This window comes from Thermobia domestica, chromosome 16, assembly GCF_964235325.1.
Source record: "Thermobia domestica chromosome 16, izTheDome1.hap1.1, whole genome shotgun sequence".
Lineage (NCBI taxonomy): Eukaryota > Metazoa > Arthropoda > Insecta > Zygentoma > Lepismatidae > Thermobia > Thermobia domestica.
In genome coordinates this window covers 18,815,101-18,841,971 of record NC_137469.1, presented here as the reverse complement: position 1 = coordinate 18,841,971, position 26,871 = coordinate 18,815,101, and the positions used below count along the sequence as shown (strand labels likewise).

The window sequence follows — 26,871 nt, the reverse complement described above, 5'->3', positions numbered from 1 at the left end:
TCGTATTGTCTAGTTCACTAGGTTTCTGCTTTTCGAATAATTTTATTTATTTTGAAGATATTACAGAAAAACTCTAAAATTAGCGGTAGTTTAATTTCGCTGTAGTGAAGACCCTTAAAAAGGATCTCGCCGAAATAGGAATACAAATTAGAAACTGGATCCAGTTGACTAAGGATAGAAGTCGATGGAGAGCTTTTTCGGAACACGGCACTGAACCTTCGGATTTAATAGGCCAGAGAGTTAGTCAGTTAAGCATATATACTGGGAATCGAACCTGGGTATCGCATGTTAAAGGCATATACGCTATATCATATATATATATATACTAGCTGAACCTGCGCTCTCTACACATATGAGCATGAATCTTCTTGTTATTCCTCACATCTGTACATGTTCTCTTACAAACACAAAAGAAATACGCCTTGATAAAAATTGACAACAGATACTATACAGGGGAGACTTTTTCAATATCTCGCACCGTTTGCAAGATTTGAGCCTACTTCCGGTTGGAGTTTTTAATTAATGTATGATCAGTGTTTTCTTTCCTTTTGCATGCAATATGTAATAAGGAAATACGTTACACACACAATTAATTATAATGTCAGTGATATATGGTGTTCATTGGGCAAAACACTCCAAACAATAAAGATTCAACTTAGAGCGGAGAAATGGTTATCCTTCGATTTTTAATTATCAGTTGGCCAAGAAACAAACTCCTGAGAGATATGCAACCCATATATACAATCAAGTGGTGTTGGAATGTATAATGCGTAGGATATGATGATTTAGTTTTTTTTCTAATTTCAACACTTCCGGTGTACCCGTAAAAATGTAATAAAGAAATAATGGCCATGTTTTTCAAATATTCAATTAGAACTGGACAATCTACATAAAATTTGCACTCGATCAGTGAAAACGTCATCTTTCTAGAGCCTGTAGTTTCCGAGATCTCATTGTCGAAAGGATTGGCCACAAACATATAAACGTCCACAAACGTATAGTTTAAAAGAACTCCAAAAATGGCAGCACAATTCATTTGCATTGATTTTGGAAAAGCCTTATTAAAATACAAAGGCTTTCAACAATAATTTTAAAAAGATAGAAACTCTATGACAAACGAGCCTATTTAAATAATTTATTTAAAGTACAAATACTTTAAAATATTTGTCTTTATTAAACGTGAAATCACAAATAAGCGTAAATCAAAGGTTTGAAGTCTAAAGTTATACGTTGGAGCTCAGGCGCTTTTGTTGCTATTGTAGCATTTTAATAGATAGATAGGGCTGAAAAATGTTCTTCTGACCTAAGGATCATTTCTGAAAACCAAGCGCCACAATAATACAAATTCAATTTAATACATATGCCTGGTATAAAAAACATAACTTTACCTTACCGCAAAGTAGCAGCAACAGTGTGAGTTTTATGACCATATACATGTCTTACATTTTAAGCACTCAAATATCAGTTGTCTACTGTTCTGGATGGATCAAAAGCCTCTAATGATGAGCCATTCGTATCAAGATTCACCATCAATTGAAAACTTTCAACTATATAGCGAATTATTACAAATCGGAGCTGGCGCCCGAGAATTTTCAAGCCCTGTATTATTCAATACACGTAACTGAATAACTATTTCAATGAATATGTTTCTTAACGCGCTGTACTGTACACAGCAGGGCCGTGCCGTGGAAAATCAGCGCCCCCGTACATATATTCCAAGCAATTTTTCCTATTTCTTTTCCCCTTTTCTCCCCCTTATTTTGGCGCCCGGGGCCGTCGCTCCGCTCGCCCCCCCCCCCATGGCACGGCCCTGCACATCAGCGTCCTCTTGCCAAAAATTAATAGATCCTGTCACATCGTAGACAGCCAAATATAAAGTACAAATTCATGGATACAAATATATAAATAGAATATACACAATGATTCACAAGTCGTCATACGTAGGAAATAATCTTATTCTGTTCTTTTAGAATCGGGATCTGTGGCGTGGTCCTGTATTCAAGCTCTCTTGGAGGCTAGATAGTGTGGCAGGAAACGGTCTGCACTGGACAAGGTGCTACATGAACTGCCGACTGCACAGGATTCAACCTTGGTATGGGTCGAAGCCTTCGTAAATACCGTATTTGCGCGAATATAGGCCGCATTTTCTTCCTTAGATCATAAATCTTCAGTTTCAGGATTTAGATTTCTGGGCCTTCGGCAACTGTGGCCATTTAGTCCATTAAGCTTGAGGGATAACGTCCCTCGGCGACCACACTATCCGGGGATTGGGGGAGGAAGGAAGCGGCCTGGCAGCTATAAGTTAGGTATCACGCCGGCATTTGCCTGGTGTGAATGGGAAAAACTCAGGTATTTATATATACGTTTCCATGCTTCAGGATATCGTAAGGGTCTTAATTTTGAATAAAGACGGTGAATTTCTCTTCTTCTTTCAAGAGGGCGGTGTGCGCGATAGTGCTTCAATACTTGGTCCTCCAATCACCGGATTGGCCATTGAGGGTCTGTAGAATGGCCGCCACGCTTCCCAGATTTAACGACTGATGGATTTTTTATCTGTAAGTCACTGAAAGTCGGCTATTTATAAGGAAATTAAAGATGCTGGCCACTTGCAACGCATTCTTGATATTTTATGCATATAATCAGATTTCTGTTCAGATGTTGTATGCTAGGCAACCTAAATGCGTTAAATGCACTGACATGTGCGTCCGCAACAACGGTGATTCGTACTTGATGGCCACATATCTAATAAACCTACTTTGGCTTTTAAATCACACTGTAGATTCACATGCTTACACACACAAAGCATAATAATACGAGATGCATTAGAAAAGTAAAGAGACACTATTACTGATGAATTTTATTATTTTTTTTTACAATAAAGATTATCTCCTATAAAATAGTCCCCTTGGGCAGTAACAGGATGGAAGTGTTATTTCCATTCTTCGTAGCAGTGCTGGAAGGTTTCTGCTAGAATACCTTTCAGGTCATCTGTTACGATCTTTTGGATATCATTACATAATGTATCAAAATGACATCCCCTTTAGATAGTTTTTGTGCAAAGGGAATAGAAAAATGTCACAGGGAATAGACAGGCTGCGGAACCATAAGAATACTTCTTTCTGCCAAATATTCATTGATCAAGGGTGCCGTATGGCATAGTGCTTTGAAACCATCTTGACCCACACTTTTCTCATGTCCAAACCCAGTGTTAAAATTTGATGGACTATACCGCATAAGTTCAAATGTCACTTACTACTGATCATTCTCACCGTCAATCGAAAATCTGACCTCACAAGAGACTTCACTCTTTCCACAGTTATCCGTTTTAAGGTTAAAGGTTTACCCGTACGAGGTTTGTCTTCCATTTGTTCTCGGCCTTTTAAAAAGGACTTGTGCCATCTGAACACTTGGGCCCTGGATAGAAAATATTCTCCATATAAGTCCTCGTAAGTCTTGGTATTGGATTCGCCTAGCTTTACACAAAATTTAAGGACAAAACGTTTCTCAAACTTCTACCGGTACATTTTCGTAATGCACCTTACAAATACAACTTCACATCAGACGCTCTCAACAGTCGTGTAGCAAATGGAGCATGTTTAAACTTGTACTGAGAAAATGACAAGGTTTAACGTAAACTCCCGCGTGAATAAGAAGGCAGTAGCGTTACTGGTTCGTGCACAGTATTGCCAAACCCATTACTTTTCTAATACATCTCGTCTATACAATGACTAACGACCAAATATTCTGGAGCATTACAAAAGTAATTTATCAACTACCAAATACTTCATATATATATATATATAAATCATATACAAATAAATTTTCTTATATTAGTATAACAAAAGGTTACCGCATACCTATCCTGATGTGACTGTGGTTTTCCTTCCAATGCATTCAGCATACTAGGCACCAATTCTGCCTGCTTTGCTAATGGTAAACGAGGATAGCCCATTTTAATATAAATTATCGTGAAATTCTGCAACAAGAAAAATATATATGTCAATCTGTGAATATACGGGGAAAAATACAGACATGATAAAAAAAAAAAAAAAAAAAAAAATCAGACAATCTTTTTGAAAAGTTCTTCTCCGGAAGTGAAATTAAATCAATGCAATGTGATTTTCTTTGACTATTTCAACGGAGAGTATTAAAACATCTTATATTAATCGTCTACTGCTGTTTATTTTGTGCCATTTCTTATATAAAAGAATTTACCAATTGTTTTCGTTTTATTCTCTCTGTCATAGTAATCTGTCCATATCCTCGATTAAGATGATACTTCTTATTCTGAATAATTTAGCTGAAACAAATCAGCGCCTAGATATTTTTCCGGCACATACGTAATGTTTAATTTGTTCATATTATCTTACAGTTGAATATACTTGTTATATTATTCCATTTCACACATAAAATAAAAAAAAAATGTGTTTTGCTTACCGTGACAAATGAACTGGCTGAAGGGTCCTGATACTGAACAAGTAGTGCTTCAACAGGTAACTGCACTTGTGGCCTGCTTTTAATCCGCTTATTGATATGGACAAGAAGTTCCATAACCTAAGGAATCAAGATTAATTATTAGCCAATTCTAATTTAATTGATACTTCGAGTTACCACATTCTGAGATGCCGAAATGTGAACACACGAGATTAACTAACTCATTATTAGCGAGCGGAAGTTCATAACGTTAAAAAAAAAATAAATAAAAAAAATAAATAAATAAAAAAAATAAATAAAAAAATATATAAAATGCCTTAAAAAACGTGGAAAATGACCTAAAAATTGTGAAAATTACGATTAAATTTGTCCGCATTATCAGAAAATATAGGGTAGCTTCTTTATTTGAAATATTAAGTTTGATTTTAAATTACAAATAAACAAATAAAATATACTTCCCAGAAAATGTAGTATTCTTCTCTATTTTGCATTAACTATAAACTAAGACAACTGAAGGCACAAAATTGAGAAGCATATTACATTTTCTGGAACACAAAATAATGATTTATGCGATAGACATTTTTCTAACCCTCCCTTGGTGTGCGGTGTTACTCGTAACCCATTATTCCCCTTTTAATATCATCACTCTGAAAACATAATTTCTTTTCAGTTTAGGTGTGTGACGCTTTGCGTCAGCTGTACTCGTAGCGACGCCTAGTGTCAGAATCTTCAACTTCAACTGGAAATAACATCATGCACATTATGGTAACACGTTACAGTATTGAATGACGCAGAACACAAAATTTATATTATTTTTGCCCCCCCCCCCCCCCCAAAAAAAAAACCTGAGTAATGATATGATACTAAAGAAACATCCATAAAAATTCTCGTTCTAATAAAAGTGTGGACAATTTTTAACCCACCTTGGTGTACGTGGGGCTAAGAAAAATACAGTAACTTATTTAGCGTAAAAATATACTTATTTCTCGCATTTTAACTGCAAAGTTAAAGATATAATGCCTCCACGTAAATCGTATAATTACTGTTTAGAATTAACAAACTGTATGTGAAAAATCACACTATTCGGGGAGAGACCTCCTAAGCACAATGCCTCTTTCCGTCAGTGTAACTTTTACTGAAAAATATCGGAAAATGTCTGAAGTTTATTTTTCGAACCTGCACTCCCCCTCACAAAAATCCTAGATCCGCCCCTAATATCGGCTGTTGCCAATTAATTGCTAATAGTCATAGCGTACCTTTTGAAATGTTTTCGAACGTTCTTTGGATAAGGAACAGTTTTCAGTTTTTTTATTTTATTTTATTTTATTTTATTATTATTTTTTTTTTTTAATCCTTGCGCCCTGGAGCAACTGCTCCATTGTAGTTACGCCACTGGGTTGCAGTAGACCACTACTGTCTTGATGGTATAGAAACAAAGACTAGTGTCTGTATCACTACATTGCAGGCGGTGATAATGTTTAGTAAGAGATGTAAACAAAAGGCTAGTACTTACCGCATAAAACAAATTATTCTTCTACGTAGTGCTTTCGGAAAACCCTGCTTCCATATTCAACCTAGAAAAATTCGAAAAGGGTATAAAAAGCATGGGGGAGAAATTAGGTAAAAATGGTTAAAAGGATTTAAAATATGTGAAACACCAGTCTTCACATCTGTCTTATTTTCGACAAGAAGACTTGTGCTTCACATATTTTAAATCCTTTTAACTTTTTTTTTTTATTACCTATTCACATTTCTCCCCGATGTTTTTAAACTCTCTTCTAATTGTTTCTAGGTTGAAGATGGAAACAGGGTTTTAAGAAAACGTTACTTATCTTTTTTTTTTTCGGTGAATACTACTAATGTCTGTAGTTCAGATCCTCTTTGTTTTGCTTGTAAATTATCATCTTACGAGGAAATGTGTTTACCATGATGCAAAATCTGAAGTCTATTGTCAAAATCAAACAATGACAAAAAATAATTTTAAAAAATACGAAAACATACTAAAAATTGCGAAAAAGTCATCGAAACTTAGGAAAAATGTCCCCCCCCCCAAGAAAAAAAAAACGGAAAACCTGACCAAAAATTTGAAAATTTGCAAGATATGCAAACACATGCAGTTTAAAATTACCATTTTTTGTTTCAGAACAAAGTGTAATATTATGTATTTGGTGGACACTGTGTCTGCTACTTACTACTTAAAATGGGGGCTCGCCATCGACATGTTAGCGTAAAAGACAATAACTTCATTCACTTATGTTATGGGTCCAGGTAAATGGCAACGTTGCATTTTCATTGAACACTGGGCGCATAGAGAGTGTATAGCCCAAATGACTCGTCCGATTTAAAAAATTCCTTCACTTTAGATTGAAAACATTATATTTTGGGGACGGTTTCTCCTCTTACATTTTGTTGTAACTCTGATAATAACAAAGTTACCCTATGTCAAGGCTTTTGAGACACCCTGTATTTTGATTATTTTGCAACCATAATTTATTAATTTATGATCAATGAATTTCTTCTTAAGCTCTTCGTTATGCCTTCCACTCATTTTTATTTTACAGAATTTTTCGTTGATGACGCAACAAGAAAGGTGACCATATTCATTTTATTTCGTCTTTATGATCATACATATTGCACGATATTCGTGCGTATGAATAAGACTCGTCAGGGTATAAAAATACATAAACATACATAGTTTTAACATATACATACGAATTAATTAAAATACTACGCTACGTCTACTATATAAAAGAAACACACACAAAAAAAATACACATTTTAAATACTACCAATAATCAAATTCATTTACACACCCAGGAATTCATTCACGGAATAAAAGCAGTGCTGTAATAGGTAGGTTTTCAGCAATTGCTTAAATTCTTCTCTTTGTTCTGTCTTTCGAAGATATAGAGGCAGCTTATTATATAGTATAGTACCCATATACGTTGCATACTGGAAAAAGTCTGTGTAACATTCATAAAAATGTTATTAATGAACTAACAATTATCATTACAATCTTTCATGTAACACAAAAATTTGAGAGACAAGCACTGGCTTGTGCGTTTTTACCTTTTTACGAACTCCATCTTGTTGACTTGATAACTTTAGTAAAACTGGAGGCAAGAACTTTGATACAGCACTCTGCAACTGCTCATCGGTTTCTGCTGAACCAATGCGAAGAAATACTCTCTCCAACAAAGCTACGAAAAAGAATAAGACGCCTTTAATAACAATAATAATTTAAGCTTAGGAAAATTAAATTCTTCATATGAAAGGGGAGTCCGAATATAAGTTTCTCCGGGCGACTGTGGACAGAGTTGGGGATGCAAAACCAAAAATAGCATGCTGCATTAAAGATCAGACATATCATTATATTTCCACATAAGTAGCACGTACATCAATACATTTGTCATACCGGCCTATAAGCTTCATAAACCTTTCCAGAAAAAATTCAAGGTTCTGCATAAGGGAAGAAGCGTCGAGCAACTTCTGCGACTTCGTTATTGCTTCCAAAGCCCCTGCCTCCGAGAGTCGTCTTCAAATCCTGTACTGACCGTGCACGTCCTTTCAGATCTCGGTGTGTCCAGCATTCGGCGTCGCCCTTCACTGAATTGGTGACACCATCTGTTTCGACATCACTTCCGGCCCATAGACTTCTAAGAGGCGGTTATAGATTTCTGCTCCCGATACGTCACGTGACCATTAATAGTGGACAACGCTCGCACTTCCTCCTTTGACCACGACGTCAAAACGTGCCCTCTCTCCACTGCTACCAGGCTCAGACTGAAGCACTTGTCTCTGCTTTGCGCATGCACTGCGACGGTGTTATCTGCAGGATCGCGGGCGAACTTGTGTTTGGGTGTGTTGCACGTGCAACCGCTGTTTTGTTTCCCCCACTGCTATTTTCTTTCATGGGGAAAACGAGATGGGAAACTTATTTTCGGACTCCTCCCTTGTACAATCGTCGTTGTAAAGCCAGACTGTCATCGGTGCCATTTTTATGAATGTTAAAATTGTGATGCACACGTATTTGATAATCTTTCAGCTTAACGTACCACGATTATACCTATTTGATAAAGGGAGACGGATGGTTTAGGAAAGTGAATGATGATGAGAACATTGATGGAACGATAATGTGGGAGGACACCCTCAGAAAACCCACAGACTCGATGTAGTTCACCACAAACTTACAGGTACTTTCTGTTATACAGAAAAATATATAACGTTCTTCTTCTTCTCTTCAATTAATGCTCTGTCGCCGAAACCTTTTGAGCAATTCAGTGGAAAAGTAGTATCTAGAGTAGAAGAAATTCGTAAAAATAAAAGTGTAAAAGTTAGAAATGTATGAACACTTATTAAATGCGTTATACAAGTGGTAATAGAGTTAAAATGTGCTTAAGCATCTTATAAGATCCGTTCGCCTCCACATCTCGCCGTGAATGATAACATTCTAACTTGGTTACAGGAAGGAAGAAAAAAAAAAAAAACACTGAACATTCGTCTTCTTAAAGAGACAGAGTCATAAAATTGCAAATTCTACTCGCCAGAAATACGACACAAGTTGTGGATGGACTTATAAACAGTGCTGGCAATGACGTGTTACGTCTTCCCTTGTACAACTGTCAACTAAACTCAATGGAACTTATCTGGAGTGAGGTTAAAGGTTACGCTGTGATGCATAACAGCACGTATAAACTTGCAGACATTCGACAGCTCACAATGGAGGCCTTGTTTCGAGTATAAGCTGATTACTGGCAACTCTGCATCCAGCACGTTCGTGAAGAAAGAAAAAAAAATGTCGCCAAAGGATTACGCTTCGGAACCTGTAAACGCACTTACCATTAACACTGAAGATGATGACAGTGACTTTGGTGATGTCGATTCCAGTGATCAGGATTGATACGTACGTTTGAAACAAATTTTCCTCTTTGCTACAGATCAACTGTAATTTTCAGAAATTCGTCTCAGTCTAACTTTAGTGTGTACGCCAACTACTTTCTACGCAGCTTAGTGGTAGACTGCCATTTACATATCGACGTTACTGTGGCAGTAGTTTTATCAATGAAGGCCGACAGATGAAGACCATGTTTTTCGAAAATACTACTTAGTTTTTGTGTTATTTGCGGTGTATGAAGCTTTTTTTTTTTTTGTTTTACTTGGCATGTTAACTATTACCACTGCTAGCAATTTGTATAGACTTGACACCTACTCTTCCTTTCCAAGCGCTGTTATCGGCTGAAGGAATTCCACTCCTTTTCGCTAAGGCTCTCTCGCTTCGCACTAGCTGAACCCTTATTGGCTCAACGCGGGGTGTGTCAAAGGTGTGATCTTTATTTCGCATTTTGCCACGGATCGAGATATTTTGGCAGCACTATAGTTACTTCTTTGACAAGTGTTAGTACGTGGTTTTAACATTCGAATGCTTCATAATTTTTAAACATACAAAAGTTGTTAAAAAACAAAACAAACACACACACGTATCTTTCAATCGTTTAGAATAGAACAAAAAAAAAAAAAAAAAAAAACTTCATTTTACAGCTGTGTATCGTTTTAGCTACCAATCTTTTCTCTTTGTATGTTTTCTATTTCATCCTGCATCCTACTGACTCAGGCTCTCACAAAAATTTTATATTGATATTTCCAGTACCCAAAATAAAAACCTATTAAGGATGATTCAACACCTTGCTTCGTAGTTTTCAGTGTATTTGTGTACCTTTGAAGAATTAACAGAAACCTTTGGACTTTTTGAAATCCAAGCCTCAAGCAAATTGAATCGCATAAGCCTCAAAGGTGTTCGTCTGGTGCATTATACAAGAATAACGCGGACATTCTTTTTAGAAGTGTCAAACATATATACGATATTACGGGGGCTAAAACCTCTCTTTTACAGACACGAACAGTCTTGTTTCCTCTTCTTCTCTCATCATATCGGACAAGAATTATTCTCAAGTCATACATATTTAGCAGAAGAAATACTCCCTGTAAACTGAAAATAAATCTGTAGTAAGGTACAGTGGACAGAAACCCGCTTTTCCACAAAATGTCACAATTCTATGACCTAACCAGCATTACATGCTGAAATTTTTTCTTTGCTTTTCTCTATCCACAAAAAATGCTTTCTGGTGAGGATTAAAAGAGCCAGTAGTAAGATCAAAAATTCTATGTGGGAACTTCTTCCCTCTCCTGACAAATTCACCCCTTTTTCCCTTGGGATTGCATTTTCCCCTCTATCTTCTAAGAGAAATATTCCCACCTTCTCGGCCTGTTTTGAAAATCCTTCCAGTAATTACGAATAATGAGTATAGAATTTTGATATTAGTCTATATTTACACTTCTAAGTAATGTACGTATTTACTGCACACAATTAGCACGTAAGCTGTGAGAGTACTATAAAGTTGTGTAATGTCACACCTCTCATTTAGGGAAAAAATAATCACGCATCACTGGTGTTTGTTATTCAAAAGCTTCATTATAGATAAGATATATATTGTAGCTATATGGAATACTGATCTTATTCTAGCCTGCAGTCCGTAAATACACATGAAAAATTTATAACGTAAGATACAAATGATATTCAGCTTCCACAGTAGCTCTTATTACTTTGATCTAATGTTTGTAGTAATTTCATATATTTTAAAAACAAGTTTTTTTTTTTTTCATTCATTACGTACTAAAACTGTAAAGTTCGCTGTAAGTTTATCAAAAGTTAATATTATAACATACTACCTAGTCTTACCATAAATACTCTCTCAACTTTTGAGGGTGGCTGTACTTCCGCCTGTACAAGCGAGCGACGTCACGAGCAGTACCGTGAAGCGTGAGTCATTGCTGAATGAGCTACGAAAGTATAAAGGTGTCAGTTTTAAGTCTTCAAGATGGAATGGGGCGAGTATGAAAATCATGTGGCCATGATAGCTTTGCACAAAGTAGGCAAATCCTCCAGAAGCTACAAATTAGTTTTTAAAAAAATTGTTTACCGCACTATACAATGCTTTGTTGAGACCGGAACTGTGAAAGATCACCCGCGGCAAAGAAGACCACGCACAGTACGAACACTGGAACTCGTGAGCTAATGATGTCGAAAACGTCTGTCTCTCTCACGTTAAGAGTGACTTGGGATTCCATGTTTACAAACAACGCAAAGCGCTTACATAAGCATTAAGTAGCAAATGGGCACAGTCGAATCCTTTTCACTGATGAAAAGGCTTTTAGTGTTGAGGAGACTTCCAATGCCCAAATTGACAGGATATATGCCACATTCTCTAGAGTCAATGTACTAAAAACTTTGGGGCAGTAAGCATTTATGGTAAAACTAGGTAATATTCCCGATTCCAGCATCCTATTGCGATTAGGTGTGCAAAAGAACTGTCCAACGAGTTCTTTATAATCGACTCCATTTTTCCTCCTAGACATTTACCTTATTGTCCTTTTCCCCACGTCATTTTCTGATTCATTCTGCCATCTGTTGCTTGGTCTTCTTTATCCTCGCTTTTTATTTATTTATTTTTACGTTCCATACCTATAACTCCAATGCCAAGGGTGATGACAATCAACGGAATGATGGAATAAAGGAAGTTACAGAGAATATCGACAAACCCCCATGCACACGGTGTGCTATTTTTCACGTGTAGGAATTTCTTACCTAAATATTCTATCTTTATTCTTTTAACATGTCCCTACCAGTGTAGCCTCTAGATTTTTCTACACTTTCATGGACCCTCTTCGGGATTAAATAGTTCTTGGTTATTTTATTTATTAGATTTTTTCTTGCTTTTCCAAGAATGCTTCTTAGAAATCTAATCTCCACTGCTTGGATTTCCTCTATTCTTTTTTCATCATGAAGCTAAGCTAATCTAGTTTTTTTTTTTTTTTTTTTTAATCTTTCTTGACAGACGAAATAAATTTTTACTTTTCTAGTAACTTAACTGAAAAAATTAGTTATATCGACATTCAAATAATTTCAACCCTGTAAATATAAGTAATTTTTGATACACAAACAACACACACTGGGATTTGGATGACCCCGCAGTACTTAGGACGATTTTACATTAAGATCGTGAAAATAATTTTTAAAAGGACTTTGTGGATGGAATATGTTTTAGTGTATGAAGATAATAAGCGGTTTTTTGGGTTAAGTTCCAAAATTGGTCGTCCGTTTGTAGCAAAACTTTGAAAATTTACCGGGAAGGAATGAATAATTTGCTTGTTTGCGTGCTTGATAATGTATAAGGAGAGCGAAAGTTGTGTTTATTTTCTTATGTAAACGGTTCTGAACACGGAACTATTTGGCAAGCGGAGGGAACTTCTTGGCGCAAGGTTACTTTATGGTAGGATTATGGGAATGCAATGACCATTTGTTTTGTAAACATTACTGGTGATAATCAGGAAAATCTATTAAAAGTAAGTAAAAGTCATAGCTTGATAAATCTAAAAATAAGTTGTAGAAAATGCGGTAAGCAAATAACTGTAAAGACACATGGAGAAAGTTATATTTGTCAATTTAACGGTAACATAACCAACATGGCGGCAAGGTTCTAGTACACAGGTCCCCCTTCCAATTTAGCTGTAATAAAGACATAAAACAAGTGCACTGCGGGGCTCTAACCCGCTGTCACTCGCTAACGCTCGCTCGGCAATACTATTTGCATTAAATATTAAACTTTGGTACACAAAGGAACCAATTATTACGCTTTTAGCCAAAAAAGTAGGCAGACGACCAACTTCGGAATAAATGACCGGTTTTTTCTAGAACAATCATATGAACTTCAAGCGTAGAAGATAGCAAAGTAGTGCTATCGTTGCTGCTACATTCCAAATAAATTTAACTACTGTAGAGGGCATTTAGGGTTAATTCTAATTGCGAGCGGCCAATACAATCCATGAATTTAACTACAACCTAATGTAAACTAACCTAATATAACTCAACCCAACCAAAATTAGGATCCAGTTATCAAAAAAAGTTATGAATTCTTAGGAAAATATTCTGGCCCACCGTAATTAATTTTATCCCAAAAATATAACCTACAATTCCACCGCAATAAAATCATCACTTCCAAGCCAAATGCATGTATTTTGGATGTCGCTATATAAGTTGTTTTTGCATTATTTTGTCGGACAATCCCAACGAAAGCATCTACCTTTGCTATGCTAATTACTTTTCTTAAAAATGCAAGTTGTTCATAAGCATAATAATAATATATTGCGAGACATTTAAAAAAAAAAATACATTTAACATAGACTTATATTTTATATATAATAATGGAGTTCATAGAAAATAATAATTGAAAATGTAGTATCATTTTGTTATGCATGAACAAAGATAAAAATTTAGTGTTATAGTTCTGAGTATAATCAAAGATACAATATACAACGTGAGATAATTCTACTTACTCAACTCGTCCGTGGCAATCGCCATGTTTACCAGTAGTGACAAGTTTCACGAACGAACTGCTTGTAATGAATGATTCTGTTCCGTACCGAATCCAGTTAAATAAATTGGCGAGCCCAAAGTCTCATGACATATAGCCCTTAGCAAAAATTGTGGAACGTAGAACATAGTGTAGATAAGTTACAACAATATACGAGATATACGAAAGAATTTATGAAGCAAAGAAAAATATCATAGAAGATTCGAAGTGGAGACACAGAATTCAATTGCTGTAAATCAGGCCTGATTTATTAGGGAGGCAAAAATGAAGACGAGGGGGACAATGACAAAGACATCAAAGAACATAATAAAATTATATATTTATTTATTATTTACATAATCTGTATTTTAATTATTTTATTTATTTATTGAACAAATTCCCAGATACAGCATAACTTTGCCATTTTACATAGGGACATGCCAACAAAAGAAAGAAAAAAACAAGACAACAATAACAACAACATAGAAAAAAGAGTGTAAAAGTAAAACTATTCCGTCAAAACTCGTTTAATTGCTCTTTCAAATACTGGGTAGCTCGAAAAAATGTCCACATCAGTTGTTACTTGATCATAACAGTTTGGTATTCTATATAAAAACGAGACCTCTGTATAATAGCCAACCTAGAACGGGCAAGATGGAATAGGTGGGTATTCCGGGTGATGCGGGAAGGGGCGGGGTACTTTGCGAGGTACTTTGCATCATATTAATAATTAAAATTGAAGTATTTATTTTTAAACATTACAACAAAATTACATTACAACAATTTTAGATAATGTCAATACAAAATAGAAGTACATGTTTTTTTCAACGTTTGCACTCAATTTTCTACTTTCCAAAATAAGCGAGACACTACAGTTTATTAATATTCACAACATTAGTCCAGAGTTTATTAATATTCAAAACGTTAGTTAACAATAACAATAAAAAATACACATAAAAATACATGTTTATAAAAATAAAACAGGCTTACATAAGCATTGGGTGGCCTGGACTCCCAGGATCGGCGCTCTTGAAGTCCGAATTTGATTGAGCCCAGTGGATGTTTATATTTGATTCACTAATAATAGGAAAGTTTCTTGATAATATTTTTAAAAAGTCTTTTTTAACCGTTTTGTTTAATAGTAAAGAAAATTTAAGAGCTTATAGAAGAACCTGGCAACGTTGTACAGCTGTTCTTAGGTTCCTTCTACTCTGATTCCATTAAAGAAATATACTGAATTGATCCATCAAGAACGGAGAGTGAATCCGTCATTTGATTTCCTAAAAGTTAATGTGATTCCTTTAAGAGATTTGATCGTTTTATTCCACTGAAGGAATTGTTCTTTTGGATTCTTACTGCCAGTATCCCGTAACTTACTGGATGCAGTAAGGTCCATTGCAGTTTGTACAGTTGTCTATAGGCAGTGGTGCTATTCAGCCGGTTCGCTAGAACCGGTTGTTAAAATATTTCCAGTTCGCAGAACCGTTTGTTATACCCAGACATGACAGTAATTTTTATCCTGTTATACCCAAGATCAGTAAATTTTAGTTTAAGTATTATTGTTTTTAAAAATCCTTACAGCTACAAGGTTAAACATTGAACTCTCAGAACAAGATACAAGCGTTTATTTTTTAATCTTAAATGCTCAGATATCAAGAATGAGAACTAGGATCACATCAGTATAGTGATAATGGTTATTTATATTTGAAACGCATATATATCATTATCAAAAATTGTTGATCCTGAATTAAGAACTTTTCAATACCTTTTGATAAGGATCTATCTTGGATAAGTTCTTTCCAAGGTATTCGCAGTGCTACCTAATTTCGTCACACCACTTTGTATTCAGATGCTGTGTAGGTCTCTACTTGTCACTTGTGGTATTCAGTAAAAATAAAATAAAATAAAATAAAATAAAAAAATGCTTTTCTCGACCGTCTAAGCTTTTTTTCTTACTAAGAGAGTTATATCCATTTATTCTAATCAAGGGCGCCGATCCTGGGGAGCCATGGGCCCCTCCAAAGCTCATGTGGGCCCCCTATTGTATTTATGAATATGCCATATTTGGCATAATTTGAATGAAATTTGTTTTAAAATCCTCATATATATACCTTCTCTATCTGAATGCCCCCCTTTACAGAGAAATCAGCACCCTTGACTCTAAGAGAGAGAGAGACAGAACAGGTTGTTAATAAATTTGAATAGCACCATTGTCTATAGGGATCATTCCGTAGTAGTCTTCCCAAATTCTGAGTACAGCAGCGCAACCCAAACATTTCTAGACATTATGGGCCTTATGCAGAGTCGTTTTGAAATCTGATTAATGACATACTACGAGTTTGACTAAAGGATGGTTTTCAAAATTGTATTCAGAGTCTCTGATTAGGACGTAGTATTTGACGAAGTTAATCACATGTGACTAGTTAATCTACAGCAGAGGCTAATCTTTTACCCATGGTTTAGCTTGCGACACAACATTTCGTATTTCGTAATTCATGTGTTTTCATTTTTACAGACTACGCATGCGCTCATCTACTTTTCCGTAGTTGCCACATTTATTTTACTTACCGATGCATTGGGGTTCTATAAGTTAATCATACCCAAATCATCATTTTAGTTGTAGTCAAAGTAGACTCTGAGTACCAAAAAGTTAGTATGCTTACTAGCTAGTCTTTGATTAACTTTCGATTAACGAATTCTCTCTGAATACCGCCCTATAACTGCAATGCCAATTTTCGCAAACTAAATTGTAAATTTTTCCTTTATGTTGACGCAAACCATTACGGAATGTGCTTATAAATTATATGGGCCTTACGCAGATTCGTTCTGACGTTTGATTAGTGACATACTAAAGAGTTTGAGTAGCATCACACGGGCGTCTTTGGCGGGGGAAAAGAGGGGAACACGTCCCCCCAATATTTTGAAGTACAGAATATTCAATATTTTATATTAATTTAAATTATTTACTAACGACAGAATAACATATAAATAATAATAATTATATTTATTTGGAATATAATATTCAGGCTATGTAACAATTGTAACAATTATAAATCTTAGGGAGTCCATGAAGGTAAACAGAAAGGTAACAAATGGTATCGAAGATAATAAACAGGTGGGGTAAGCAGTAGATACCATTTGTCAGTTTCTTTGATGTCTCTCCCCAAATTTTACATGCCAGAGACGCCAGTGACTAGTCAAGCTTTTAGTATGACGCTAATCACACGTTAACACGACTCTGTATAAGGCGGTATAAATTTAAGAATATTCACTATACTCCACACTACTTTTCACATGTTCAGGGAATAACTCAAAAAGGAAGTAGAGGAAATGGGGGCAAGAGTACGCAAATTTCAATTAAACTTATATATTTTGGTAAAAAATAATTACAACGGAAAACTTTTACATGGAACACAAAACTTGAACTCTCCTTTACGAAATGTGAACTCAACTTTTATATACTTCTTTCCTTGGAGAAACTATAATGCATAAAATGAAAACATTCAAATTCGTACTCTTGCCCCTATATGTGGGGCAAGAGTACGAAATCAAAGAGGCAAGAGTACGCACCCCAAAAAGTATTAACAATTATCACAGATGGAGGTGCCTACTCCTTCATATGATGTGCATTGTTCATGCCACCATTCATGGCATCTTGCGCACTTGATCTAGTCTTCTATTGGTGGATCACTGTAGATGATATTGCATAATGAACACTCGTGCATTACTTCCTCACTGACCTGAGGAGTTACCTTCGGTTGTAGCTTTCTTGGTGCAAGTTGATGTTTGCCTTTGCTCTTTGGAGGGCGCCGTTTCAGAAGAAAGTTCTGCTTGAAAGGAGAGGATGTCAGAATCTCTCATTGACCTCGAGAGGATCAAGATTTTTGGTTGTGGGCTTGGTGGCAGTCGGAGGAGGCTGACAACCACCAAAGGAGTGCATGATGTGGACCGTCTACATGGGCCGCTGCTTGCTTCTAGTGATTATCCAGCGTTACTGGTTGAAGGTTTGGTAACAGATGAATGAGGACGAGCAACCGGCTGAAGAGTGTTCGAAGTGGACAGTGCGCATGAGCTCTTGCTTGTTTCTAGTGAGGATCTAGCGTTACTGGTTGAAGATTTGGTAACAGATGAATGAGAACGAACAACCGGCAGAAGCGTGTTTGAAGTGGACAGTCTGCATGAGCTCTTGCTTGCTTCTAGTGAGGATCTAGTGTTACTGGTTGAAGATTTGGTAACATATGAATGAGAACGAGGAACCGGCAGAAGAGTGTTTGAAGTAGACAGTCTGCGTGAGCTCTTGCTTGCTTCTAGTGAGAATCCAGCGTTACTGGTTGAAGGTTTGGTAACAGATGAATGAGAACGAGCAACCGGAAGAAGAGTGTTTGAAGTGGACAGTTCGCATGAGCTCTTGCTTATTTCTAATGAGGATCTAGCGTTACTGTTTGAAGGTTTGGTAACAGATGGAGGAGGACGAGCAACTGGCAGAGGAGTGCTTGATCTGGATGCGCCGCATGGCCCCTTTTTACTTCCAGTGAATCATCCGATGAACGATTTTGGGCTCTATTCAGGTCTATTGCTTGATTTGTTGCTTCAGGAATGCTTCCATTTTCAGAGCTGGCTTCTACATTTAAGTCTACCACATCCGCAATAGAGGGAAGAAAATCTTCTTCAGTGAACACATCTGGATTCAGTGGGACAACTCCAGATTCTTGAAGGCTGGATACCAATGGTTGTAGCTTTGTAGTAAGCCTCAGTAAATAAACTCGCAACTTGGGATTAGGCGGGATGGATGATTCCTCATCCATTTATCACACACTGTTGAATACCAGGATTTCAGCGGGCAAAAACAGGAGCGATCTAATGATTTCAAATTATGGCTGGTATGGGGTGGTAAACTCAACATCACTATCCCATTTTGCTTGCAGAAATCAATCGCCTCGATTGAAATGTGAGAGGTCTGATTGTCAACAAGTAACAATACCGTTTTCGTAACCGAATTTGATGGCACATATTGCTGTAAATACACTGAGAAAAAAAATTGTAGGTGGCGTACTTAAAAAGATAGGTTACATGCGTAATTCCTGTAGTTTTTGGACTTAACGTACAGCAGACGTATAACTGAAAACGCATGTTTTGTAATACTTTCTGTATAAGTGTTCCATCTATACGTACTTTCCGTATGAAACAATGTAGGCAGTCAGGATCTCACATACAAATGGACGTATATAACATATAGCTGACGAAGGTAACTTAAGTATATGCATGTGATATACGGAAAACTGTTAGATGTCAGACATCCTGAAACGGCATGATGTAACATCTAAGGGCAGTGCCTATGTAGCATACGGATAACGTATGCTCCGTACTGATTTCTATACTAAGCAAGAGGATACCGTATATTTGTACAATATACCGCTGTCCGGAGAACGGATTTTTCTCTGTGTAATATAACCATTCTACGGAAAGTTGTGAGTTGATGAACCAGAATCAGATATCATTCCCACAGGACCCGGCGATGAGCCATCGATTAATTCTTGTTTCATTCGTTTTCTGGGAAATATCTGGGGAATAAAGGAACCAAATGTACTCACCAGGAAACAGCTGTTATGTTAACTCCAAAATCACTAAATACAGTTTTATTCACAACTGATTTTTAGTCGACTTTTAAAACTTTATGAGGAACCGTATTTATGCCAGTTTCGTACATGTTGTAGATATCCCGTAGAGAAAAGCCGTTTTCTCTTATAAGATCTTTTAGACATTTAAAAAAGCGTTCAACTTGTGGCTTGCTAAAACCACGAGCTCTCCCCAGACCAGTCTTTGAAGGCTGTCGCAAAACAATAGTCATATGTCTATGACGGAAAGACTCTGTCCAATCTCTTCCTGCCATTCGATTCGCATGGCTAAAGGATATGGGGCAACTAGTTACGTTCAGCAAAATTGTATGCCATTCTTCTTAGATCTTTTAAAGTTAAGTCATAGAAGAATTGATCCAGTAATGTGATATATTCCACTAATTCGTTCTCCATTTCTTCGGTAAATAGGCCTACTGGCTTTATTGTGCCTAAAGACGTTGCAGATTCTCATTTAAAAAGAGAAAAGAAAAATCCTTAATTCTCCTTATATCAGTAATGGGAATGCATATGATACAAAAAAATCAGATATTATTTAGACCCTTTATAAAAATGTGTTTCCAAATTTGGCTTATTCCATCAGTTTCAGAGTGCTTGTTACCTACAAGGGTAACTTGAAAACTTCTCGACCTATCTTTGATGAAGCTACATATTGTCAAATGTTAGGTTAGGTTAGCTTCATATATCTTTATAGGATCCCATACCAATCATTGGACTGATACCGTCTTATGCAGAGTCATTTTAACGTATGATTACTAAAGGACTGACTACTACAGGAAACATATGGTAGTCGGACTTTTTAGTATGGTACTAATCACGAGTCAGAACGACTCTGCATAAGGCCCATTCAAATTTATTACTGAAAACTACTGACATTTAAGATAAAAGAGGACAAAGCGTAGCATTTCTGAAACCTGAATAAAATAAGCAAGCGTAATGTTATTCAATAACTGCAGATTTAACCATCTCACACGTTTATTTGTTTCGAAACTCAAACACCACCTTAGATATTTTATGTAAGGAGTGGTATTTAGAATAACAATTTATCCCTCGTACATAAGAAAATATCAGGATTCTTTAGAATTTTTAACGTTAGAGGTTACATATGGGAACCAGTATTAGTAAAGTTTGCCGTCACTCTCTATTACAACGGAATCCACATTTTTTTTTGATTGTTAGATCTAAATCAAATTTGATTTTTTTTTTCATAGAACAGAAGGGGCAAGAATACGCACGCGTATCCTTGCCCCGTCGGTATCTGCGTATCCTTGCCCCTCACTAAACAATTGACTTTCCCGTGATGTTGTACAGCCAACTGTTGGAAGAAAGTCAATTTACTCCATCCTGTCAAACAATGGATATGTTAGAAACTAACGCTTTATAGTACTTTGAAATCGTTACAAACATTGTTCATATTCATTCGTTTTTTCGTGATGATCAGGCAGACAACCACGATATCATTTTTATATATTGATCAAGTAGTTAAAACTTACCCCTTTTTCCTTACAAGCTGATTTGGTGAAGACGCTGGAGAATGCGTTCATGTGTCTTAAAATAACGTTTTTTAAATACCTCTCTAACCTAAGTTGCTCGAGAGATACTCTGTTTTCGGGATACCTTTTAAATTGTAATTTTTTAGGAACTGGGGGGGACGCCATATATATTTTTTCGAGATGAGGGACGGCATTCCCCCGCGTTCCCCCTCACTTTTACCCCATATATATATATATATATATATATATATATATATATATATATATATATATATATATATATATATATATATATATATATTATAAGTCTGGTTGTTAAAAAATCAGAATAACACCACTGCATACAATGGAAGGTTAGTTCCGAAAATTCTGTCTTGTTGACTTACTTTCGGAGGATAAGAAAAATCTAACGTCGTCAGTTTTTGGAATTACGAATTGAAGCTGATTCCCGAGCAGTTTCAGGAAAATGATAGTGTACGAACCAAGCAAAGGTATTTTGCTATGCACATATATTAAAATTAGAGGGTTCTATAACTGCATATATATATTTCCTTAACAACTGGATCAAAGAAATAATTGTAACTGTAGGAACACATTAAATTCAAACTATGGAAGCTGTATTGTCCACTAAAACACTGTAGGCACGACGACGACCACAAGTTCACATCATAGGGACGCGCACACACAAAAGCAACTGGTCTAACGGCTCTTTTTTAAAACACACTTGTCCGCCCAAAAGAAAGAAATTCCGAGGGTTGACAAAAGTGAACCCCGGAGCCCTCTGCAGGAGGGAAAAAAATACTATTTGAGGACCAGATCTTCAAGGAAGGGCGATCGGCCCGAACATAGCCCCCACCTTGAAATGCTCGCGTTTCAAGAACATGAATATTATAATGAGAAATGTAATGCAACAAAATAGAAAACAACACCAATATGTATATACAAAATAAACAAGTAAAGAAAATCGAGACACTAAATACGAGAGAAATAATATAAGCACAACATAAAAAAAAAGAAATGAAAATCAAAACACGAAATATGAATAAGAGTATCATCACAATATGAAAGTGAATGCACGAGTATATCTATCTATTTGCATCAAACGGTAAACGAGAGAGCTTCACAATGGGGCGCCTTAAATCCCCAGCAGCTGTTCTTACGGTGACAGTTCGCACAAGTCCATCACTACCACTATGGATGTCCTTGACACGACCTAGCCTCACTGTAGAAGGGAGAGGTGAGTTTCCATTAATAGCACCAAGTCTCCTTCTTTGAGGTTATCACGTCGGGTCCACCACTTTGGCTTCTGCTGTAGACGGGAAAATACTTCTGAAGGGGGTTTCTGGAGTTGTAGATAAAGCGATGACACCAGGATACAACGCGTTTCACTTTCAGCAGAGATGAATAACGGCTAGTGATATCATCCACTGTAGTTACACACATAGCACTGACACACCTTTTTCTTTCTTCCGTCACCTTGTCAGATATGAGGGGTGGTCCTGCAGCCGTTGGCAACACTGCATCATACAACCAGTTGGGACCGTTCCACCACAATGAATGACACAATAATTCACTAGGGTTCACACCCCTGGAGGCACAATCAGCAGGGTTTAGCAAGCCGTCTACAAAACACCATTCCGCTGCACGAGCTGTTTCTTGGATTTCCGCGACACGATTCGCCACAAATGTTTTCCATTTGTCCGGGGAAGAAGTAATCCATGTCAACACAACCTGTGAATCGGTAAATGCTTTTACCTCTTGCACCTCAAACACAAGGGCGTTTGAGATTGCGTTGAGCAACTCGCCAGCAATAATGCAGCGCACAACTCCAATCGAGGGAGAGAAACAGTTTTAATTGGAGCTACCTTTGTTTTTGCTGCAATTAGCTGCACACTGACCGTTCCGTTTGAAAGCTCTGCCCGCAAATACGCCACTGCAGCATAAGCCCGCTCGCTGGCATCTGAAAAGCCTATTACTTGACATTTTCGAGTGTTGGGAGGTATGATGCACCGCGCAACCTTTGCTTCCTCTAATAGCGACAGTTCCTTGCAATATTCTTCCCACTCTGCGCACATTGAACTAGGTAGGTTTTCATCCCATCCCAAGTTTTCCTTCCACAACGACTGCAGAAGCACCTTCGCCTTGATGGTTACCGGTGAAAGGAAACCAAGTGGATCGAAGATTTTGGCGATCTCAAATAATATCATGCGCTTGGTCCACACGTCACGCTGCAAGGGGGGAGAAACACTGAACCCAAACTCGTCACTGACTGGCGACCACTGCACTCCGAGGGTCTTGATGGTGTTGTCATCGTTGAACTTGAACGGCACAGACACTTCGCGCATATGAGACGGTACGGCCTCTAGCACTTCCGGTTCACTGGATGCCCATTTTCGCAACTCGAAGCCTGCTTTCTCCAGCAACTGAATTAGCTGTTGTTGGAGTTCGATCGCTTCGCGCACAGTTTCACAGCCACCCAGCAAATCGTCCATGAAGAGGTCCCTCACTAGTACACTTGCTGCCAAGGGATAGTTTTCACCTTCGTCTGCTACTATCTGTTGGAGGCACCTAGTAGCTAAAAAACTAGCAGAGGCAGTTCCGTATGTCACCGTTAATAATCGGTAGTCTTCTACAGGAGAGTTCACGGAATTGCGCCACACAATTCTTTGAAAGTCAACATCTTTTCTATTTACTATCACTGCCCGATACATTTTGGCAATGTCCGCGCATAAGGCCACTTGATGTCCACGAAATCGCACCAAAAGTGGGAAAACGTCGTCTTGTAGCTTCGGACCCACCATTAGCCGTTCATTGAGAGAAACCCCGGATGTTGTCTTCGCACTGCCATCAAAGACCACTCGTAATTTTGTTGTTGAACTCGTGGGTTTTAGAACTGCGTGGTGGGGGAGGTAACAGCTCTTCTCAGGTGCCACGTTCTTCTCTTCTGGGGGAACAAGCTCCATATGCCCCAACCTCAGATATTCTTCCATGCACGCACGATTTTGTTCCTGAAGTTGAGGCTGTTTTGCTAACTTGCGTTCACAATGTAACAATCTTCTGACTGCAATGTCACGTGATTTTCCCAAGGGCGACGCATTCTCCTTGAATGGTAATCTCACTACATAACGGCCATATTCGTTACGGTAGTGGGTATCTGCAAAATGCTTTTCACAGTTCTTCTCTTCTTCGGACAAGTATTTTTTGGGAGTAACTTCTTCTAGCTCCCAAAACTTACGAAGGGTTGTGTCCACTTCACATGACGCACGATATGCCGCCACTGTTACGGCTCCACTTGTGGTACCTACGCTACCAGAAAGCACCCAACCAAGAACAGTCTCTAGAGCTACGGGTGTATCCGGTGGTCCAACACGCTTTCCACTGAGCATTAATAATGGAAACACATCCGCTCCAAGAAGCACGTCAATGGGGCCCACTATATTGTAAGTGGGGTCCGCTAGCTTTAACCCTTTCAAATGTGGCCAATGTGAAGCACTGGCACAGAGTTGCTTTGGGAGATCAGATGTTACCTTCGTCACTACAATTGCTCTTGTTTCGAACGTTTCGTTCATCTGACCTAACGGCTGAAACTGCAAGTTCACCATCGCTTTTGCAGATCCTACCCCTGCTCCCGTTATGCCCGAGATCACCACACTGGATTTTATTTTTTGTAGTCCGAGCTTTTGCACGCACTTTTCGGTTACAAAACTAGTCTCTGACGCACAGTCTAGGAGAGCTCTGAAGGGATATGACACACTGTTTTTTCCCTTTATTTTTACAATCGCTGTACACAACAGAACATGCGGAACACTTGCTTGGGAAGCAAAATGTGACATGACACTAGAATCATGCTCTGGTAACGCATCATCTCGTTCGAAATGTAACATTGTATTGTGCTTTTTGTCACACTTGCGGCAATTTCCGGATGAACAACTGTCCTTCCGACAAGACTTGCGCATACAATTAAAACACAAGTTCTTTTCTTTCACGAGCGCGATACGCTCCGCCACTGAACGTTTGACGAACTCGGAACACCTGTATAGTGGATGGTTTGAATTACATAGTTCACACAAACTTTGAGTCCGTTGTGCAGTTGTCACATGAGAAGATGCAAGCCTCTTTTCTCGGTTTTTCACTGTATCACTGCTTGCGGAGTGTCGAGTCTTTCCATTGGTCGAAACAGCCAGAGCGCGGGCTCTGTTGTCCAGAAATGCCGCCAGCTTGTCGAAAGATGGCTGTTCACTGGAATTTAACGAAAGTTCCCACTGTCTTCGAGTCTCACTGTCTAGTTTATCCGCGGTGTGATAAACTAAAATCGCGTCCCAATGCTCCACTGGTTGCTCAAGCACTTTCAGCGATCGAGTACACTCCATCGTTGTGTCAATTAATTTACGCAACGCCGTTGCCGATTCTTGTTGGATGGGTGGTTGCGTAATTAAGCGTTTGAGAATTGAGTTCACAATTTCACGTTTATTGTGATACCGCGCGTTCAGAATGTCCCATGCTTCTTTGTAATTACTGTTCGTAATTTGCATCGCCTGAAGGAGTTGGGCTGGCTCCCCCTTCAGGGATGTTTTTAGATATTGCAGTTTTTGAGCACCAGATAATTTATCGTTGCTGTGTACTGAGGCTACGAACAAATCGTGGAAGGAAAGCCACTCGAACAAATTACCTGTAAATGTGGGTAACTGTATTTTTGGCAATTTCACCTCACTACTTTGCTTTGTTTCTGAAGAAGAAACCGAACTGTTTTCCACAACTTGTAAATCCCTTAGCACCACACACATCTTCAGTAATCGATTGTCCATTTCCGCTAGCTCTTCTTCTTCTTTTTGAAACTGCTCATCATTTGAAATGGTTGCAATCTCATCCAGAAGCTTCGAACAATCCTGTTGAAGGTCACTGACCCTTCCCTGGTGAACCGCTATGAAGCTGGTTTCTGTTGCCGATAAAGCAGCGATCGCTTTCTCCTCCCGCGTAATTTTCGCTTTCAGAGTCCATTTTTTGATTGCTAGAGCTTCCATAGTTATTTGTTCGCACGACACAAAATGTTTTAATTGAAATCACTCACACTCTGTCTGTAATGACTGTGTCCTACACTGATCCACGACCGGAGGACCATTAAATATGTACGAACCAAGCAAAGGTATTTTGCTATGCACATATATTAAAATTAGAGGGTTCTATAACTGCATATATATATTTCCTTAACAACTGGATCAAAGAAATAATTGTAACTGTAGGAACACATTAAATTCAAACTATGGAAGCTGTATTGTCCACTAAAACACTGTAGGCACGACGACGACCACAAGTTCACATCATAGGGACGCGCACACACAAAAGCAACTGGTCTAACGGCTCTTTTTTAAAACACACTTGTCCGCCCAAAAGAAAGAAATTCCGAGGGTTGACAAAAGTGAACCCCGGAGCCCTCTGCAGGAGGGAAAAAATACTATTTGAGGACCAGATCTTCAAGGAAGGGCGATCGGCCCGAACAGATAGGGTCTACTAGAAGTTGCGGAGAAACTAAGTGTTCATCATTAAGAGACTTACCAAAAATAATACAAAATTTACCATTTTTCTTTTGCATGTTTATTCATAAGTGAAAGGAGATAATGAAATGCAACTTTCTACAGTAGGGTGACCAGACGTACCGATTTTCGCAGTACAGTACTGTTTTTCAAAGAGCTGTTCTGCGTGTTGCGAAGATACGTAGAAAATCGAAAAATGTCCTTCTTTTTTAAAATGTCCTGAGTTATCTTGTTTGCAATATCTTAATGAATCATTCTGTATTCACAACATTTTGAATCACAGGCATTCTTTTCCTAGATGATGAACCGCTGTGTTCTTTAACACTCCTCAAAAGATTAAGGAAGGGGAACAATCAACAAACCATTGTTTTTA

At 37.7% G+C, this 26,871-nt stretch overlaps 2 protein-coding genes across 2 annotated transcripts in view; both read right to left on the bottom strand.

Annotated features, from left to right (window-relative positions):
- Window positions 1-13,962, bottom strand: part of LOC145672940 (proteasome adapter and scaffold protein ECM29) — a gene marked incomplete in the record, with an annotated part of 148,951 nt that extends 134,989 nt beyond the window's left edge. The window contains 4 exon segments of the mRNA XM_081742170.1: window positions 3,858-3,976; window positions 4,438-4,554; window positions 7,504-7,634; window positions 13,825-13,962. Coding sequence (XP_081598296.1) covers window positions 3,858-3,976; window positions 4,438-4,554; window positions 7,504-7,634; window positions 13,825-13,849 — 392 coding nt within the window.
- An 8,756-nt stretch (window positions 13,963-22,718) lies between these two features.
- On the bottom strand, window positions 22,719-25,988 carry LOC145672425 (uncharacterized). Its single transcript, XM_081741575.1, has one exon. The coding sequence runs from the start codon at window positions 25,986-25,988 to the stop codon at window positions 22,719-22,721; it is 3,270 nt and encodes a 1,089-aa protein (XP_081597701.1).
- Between the last annotated feature and the right edge of the window lie 883 nt (window positions 25,989-26,871).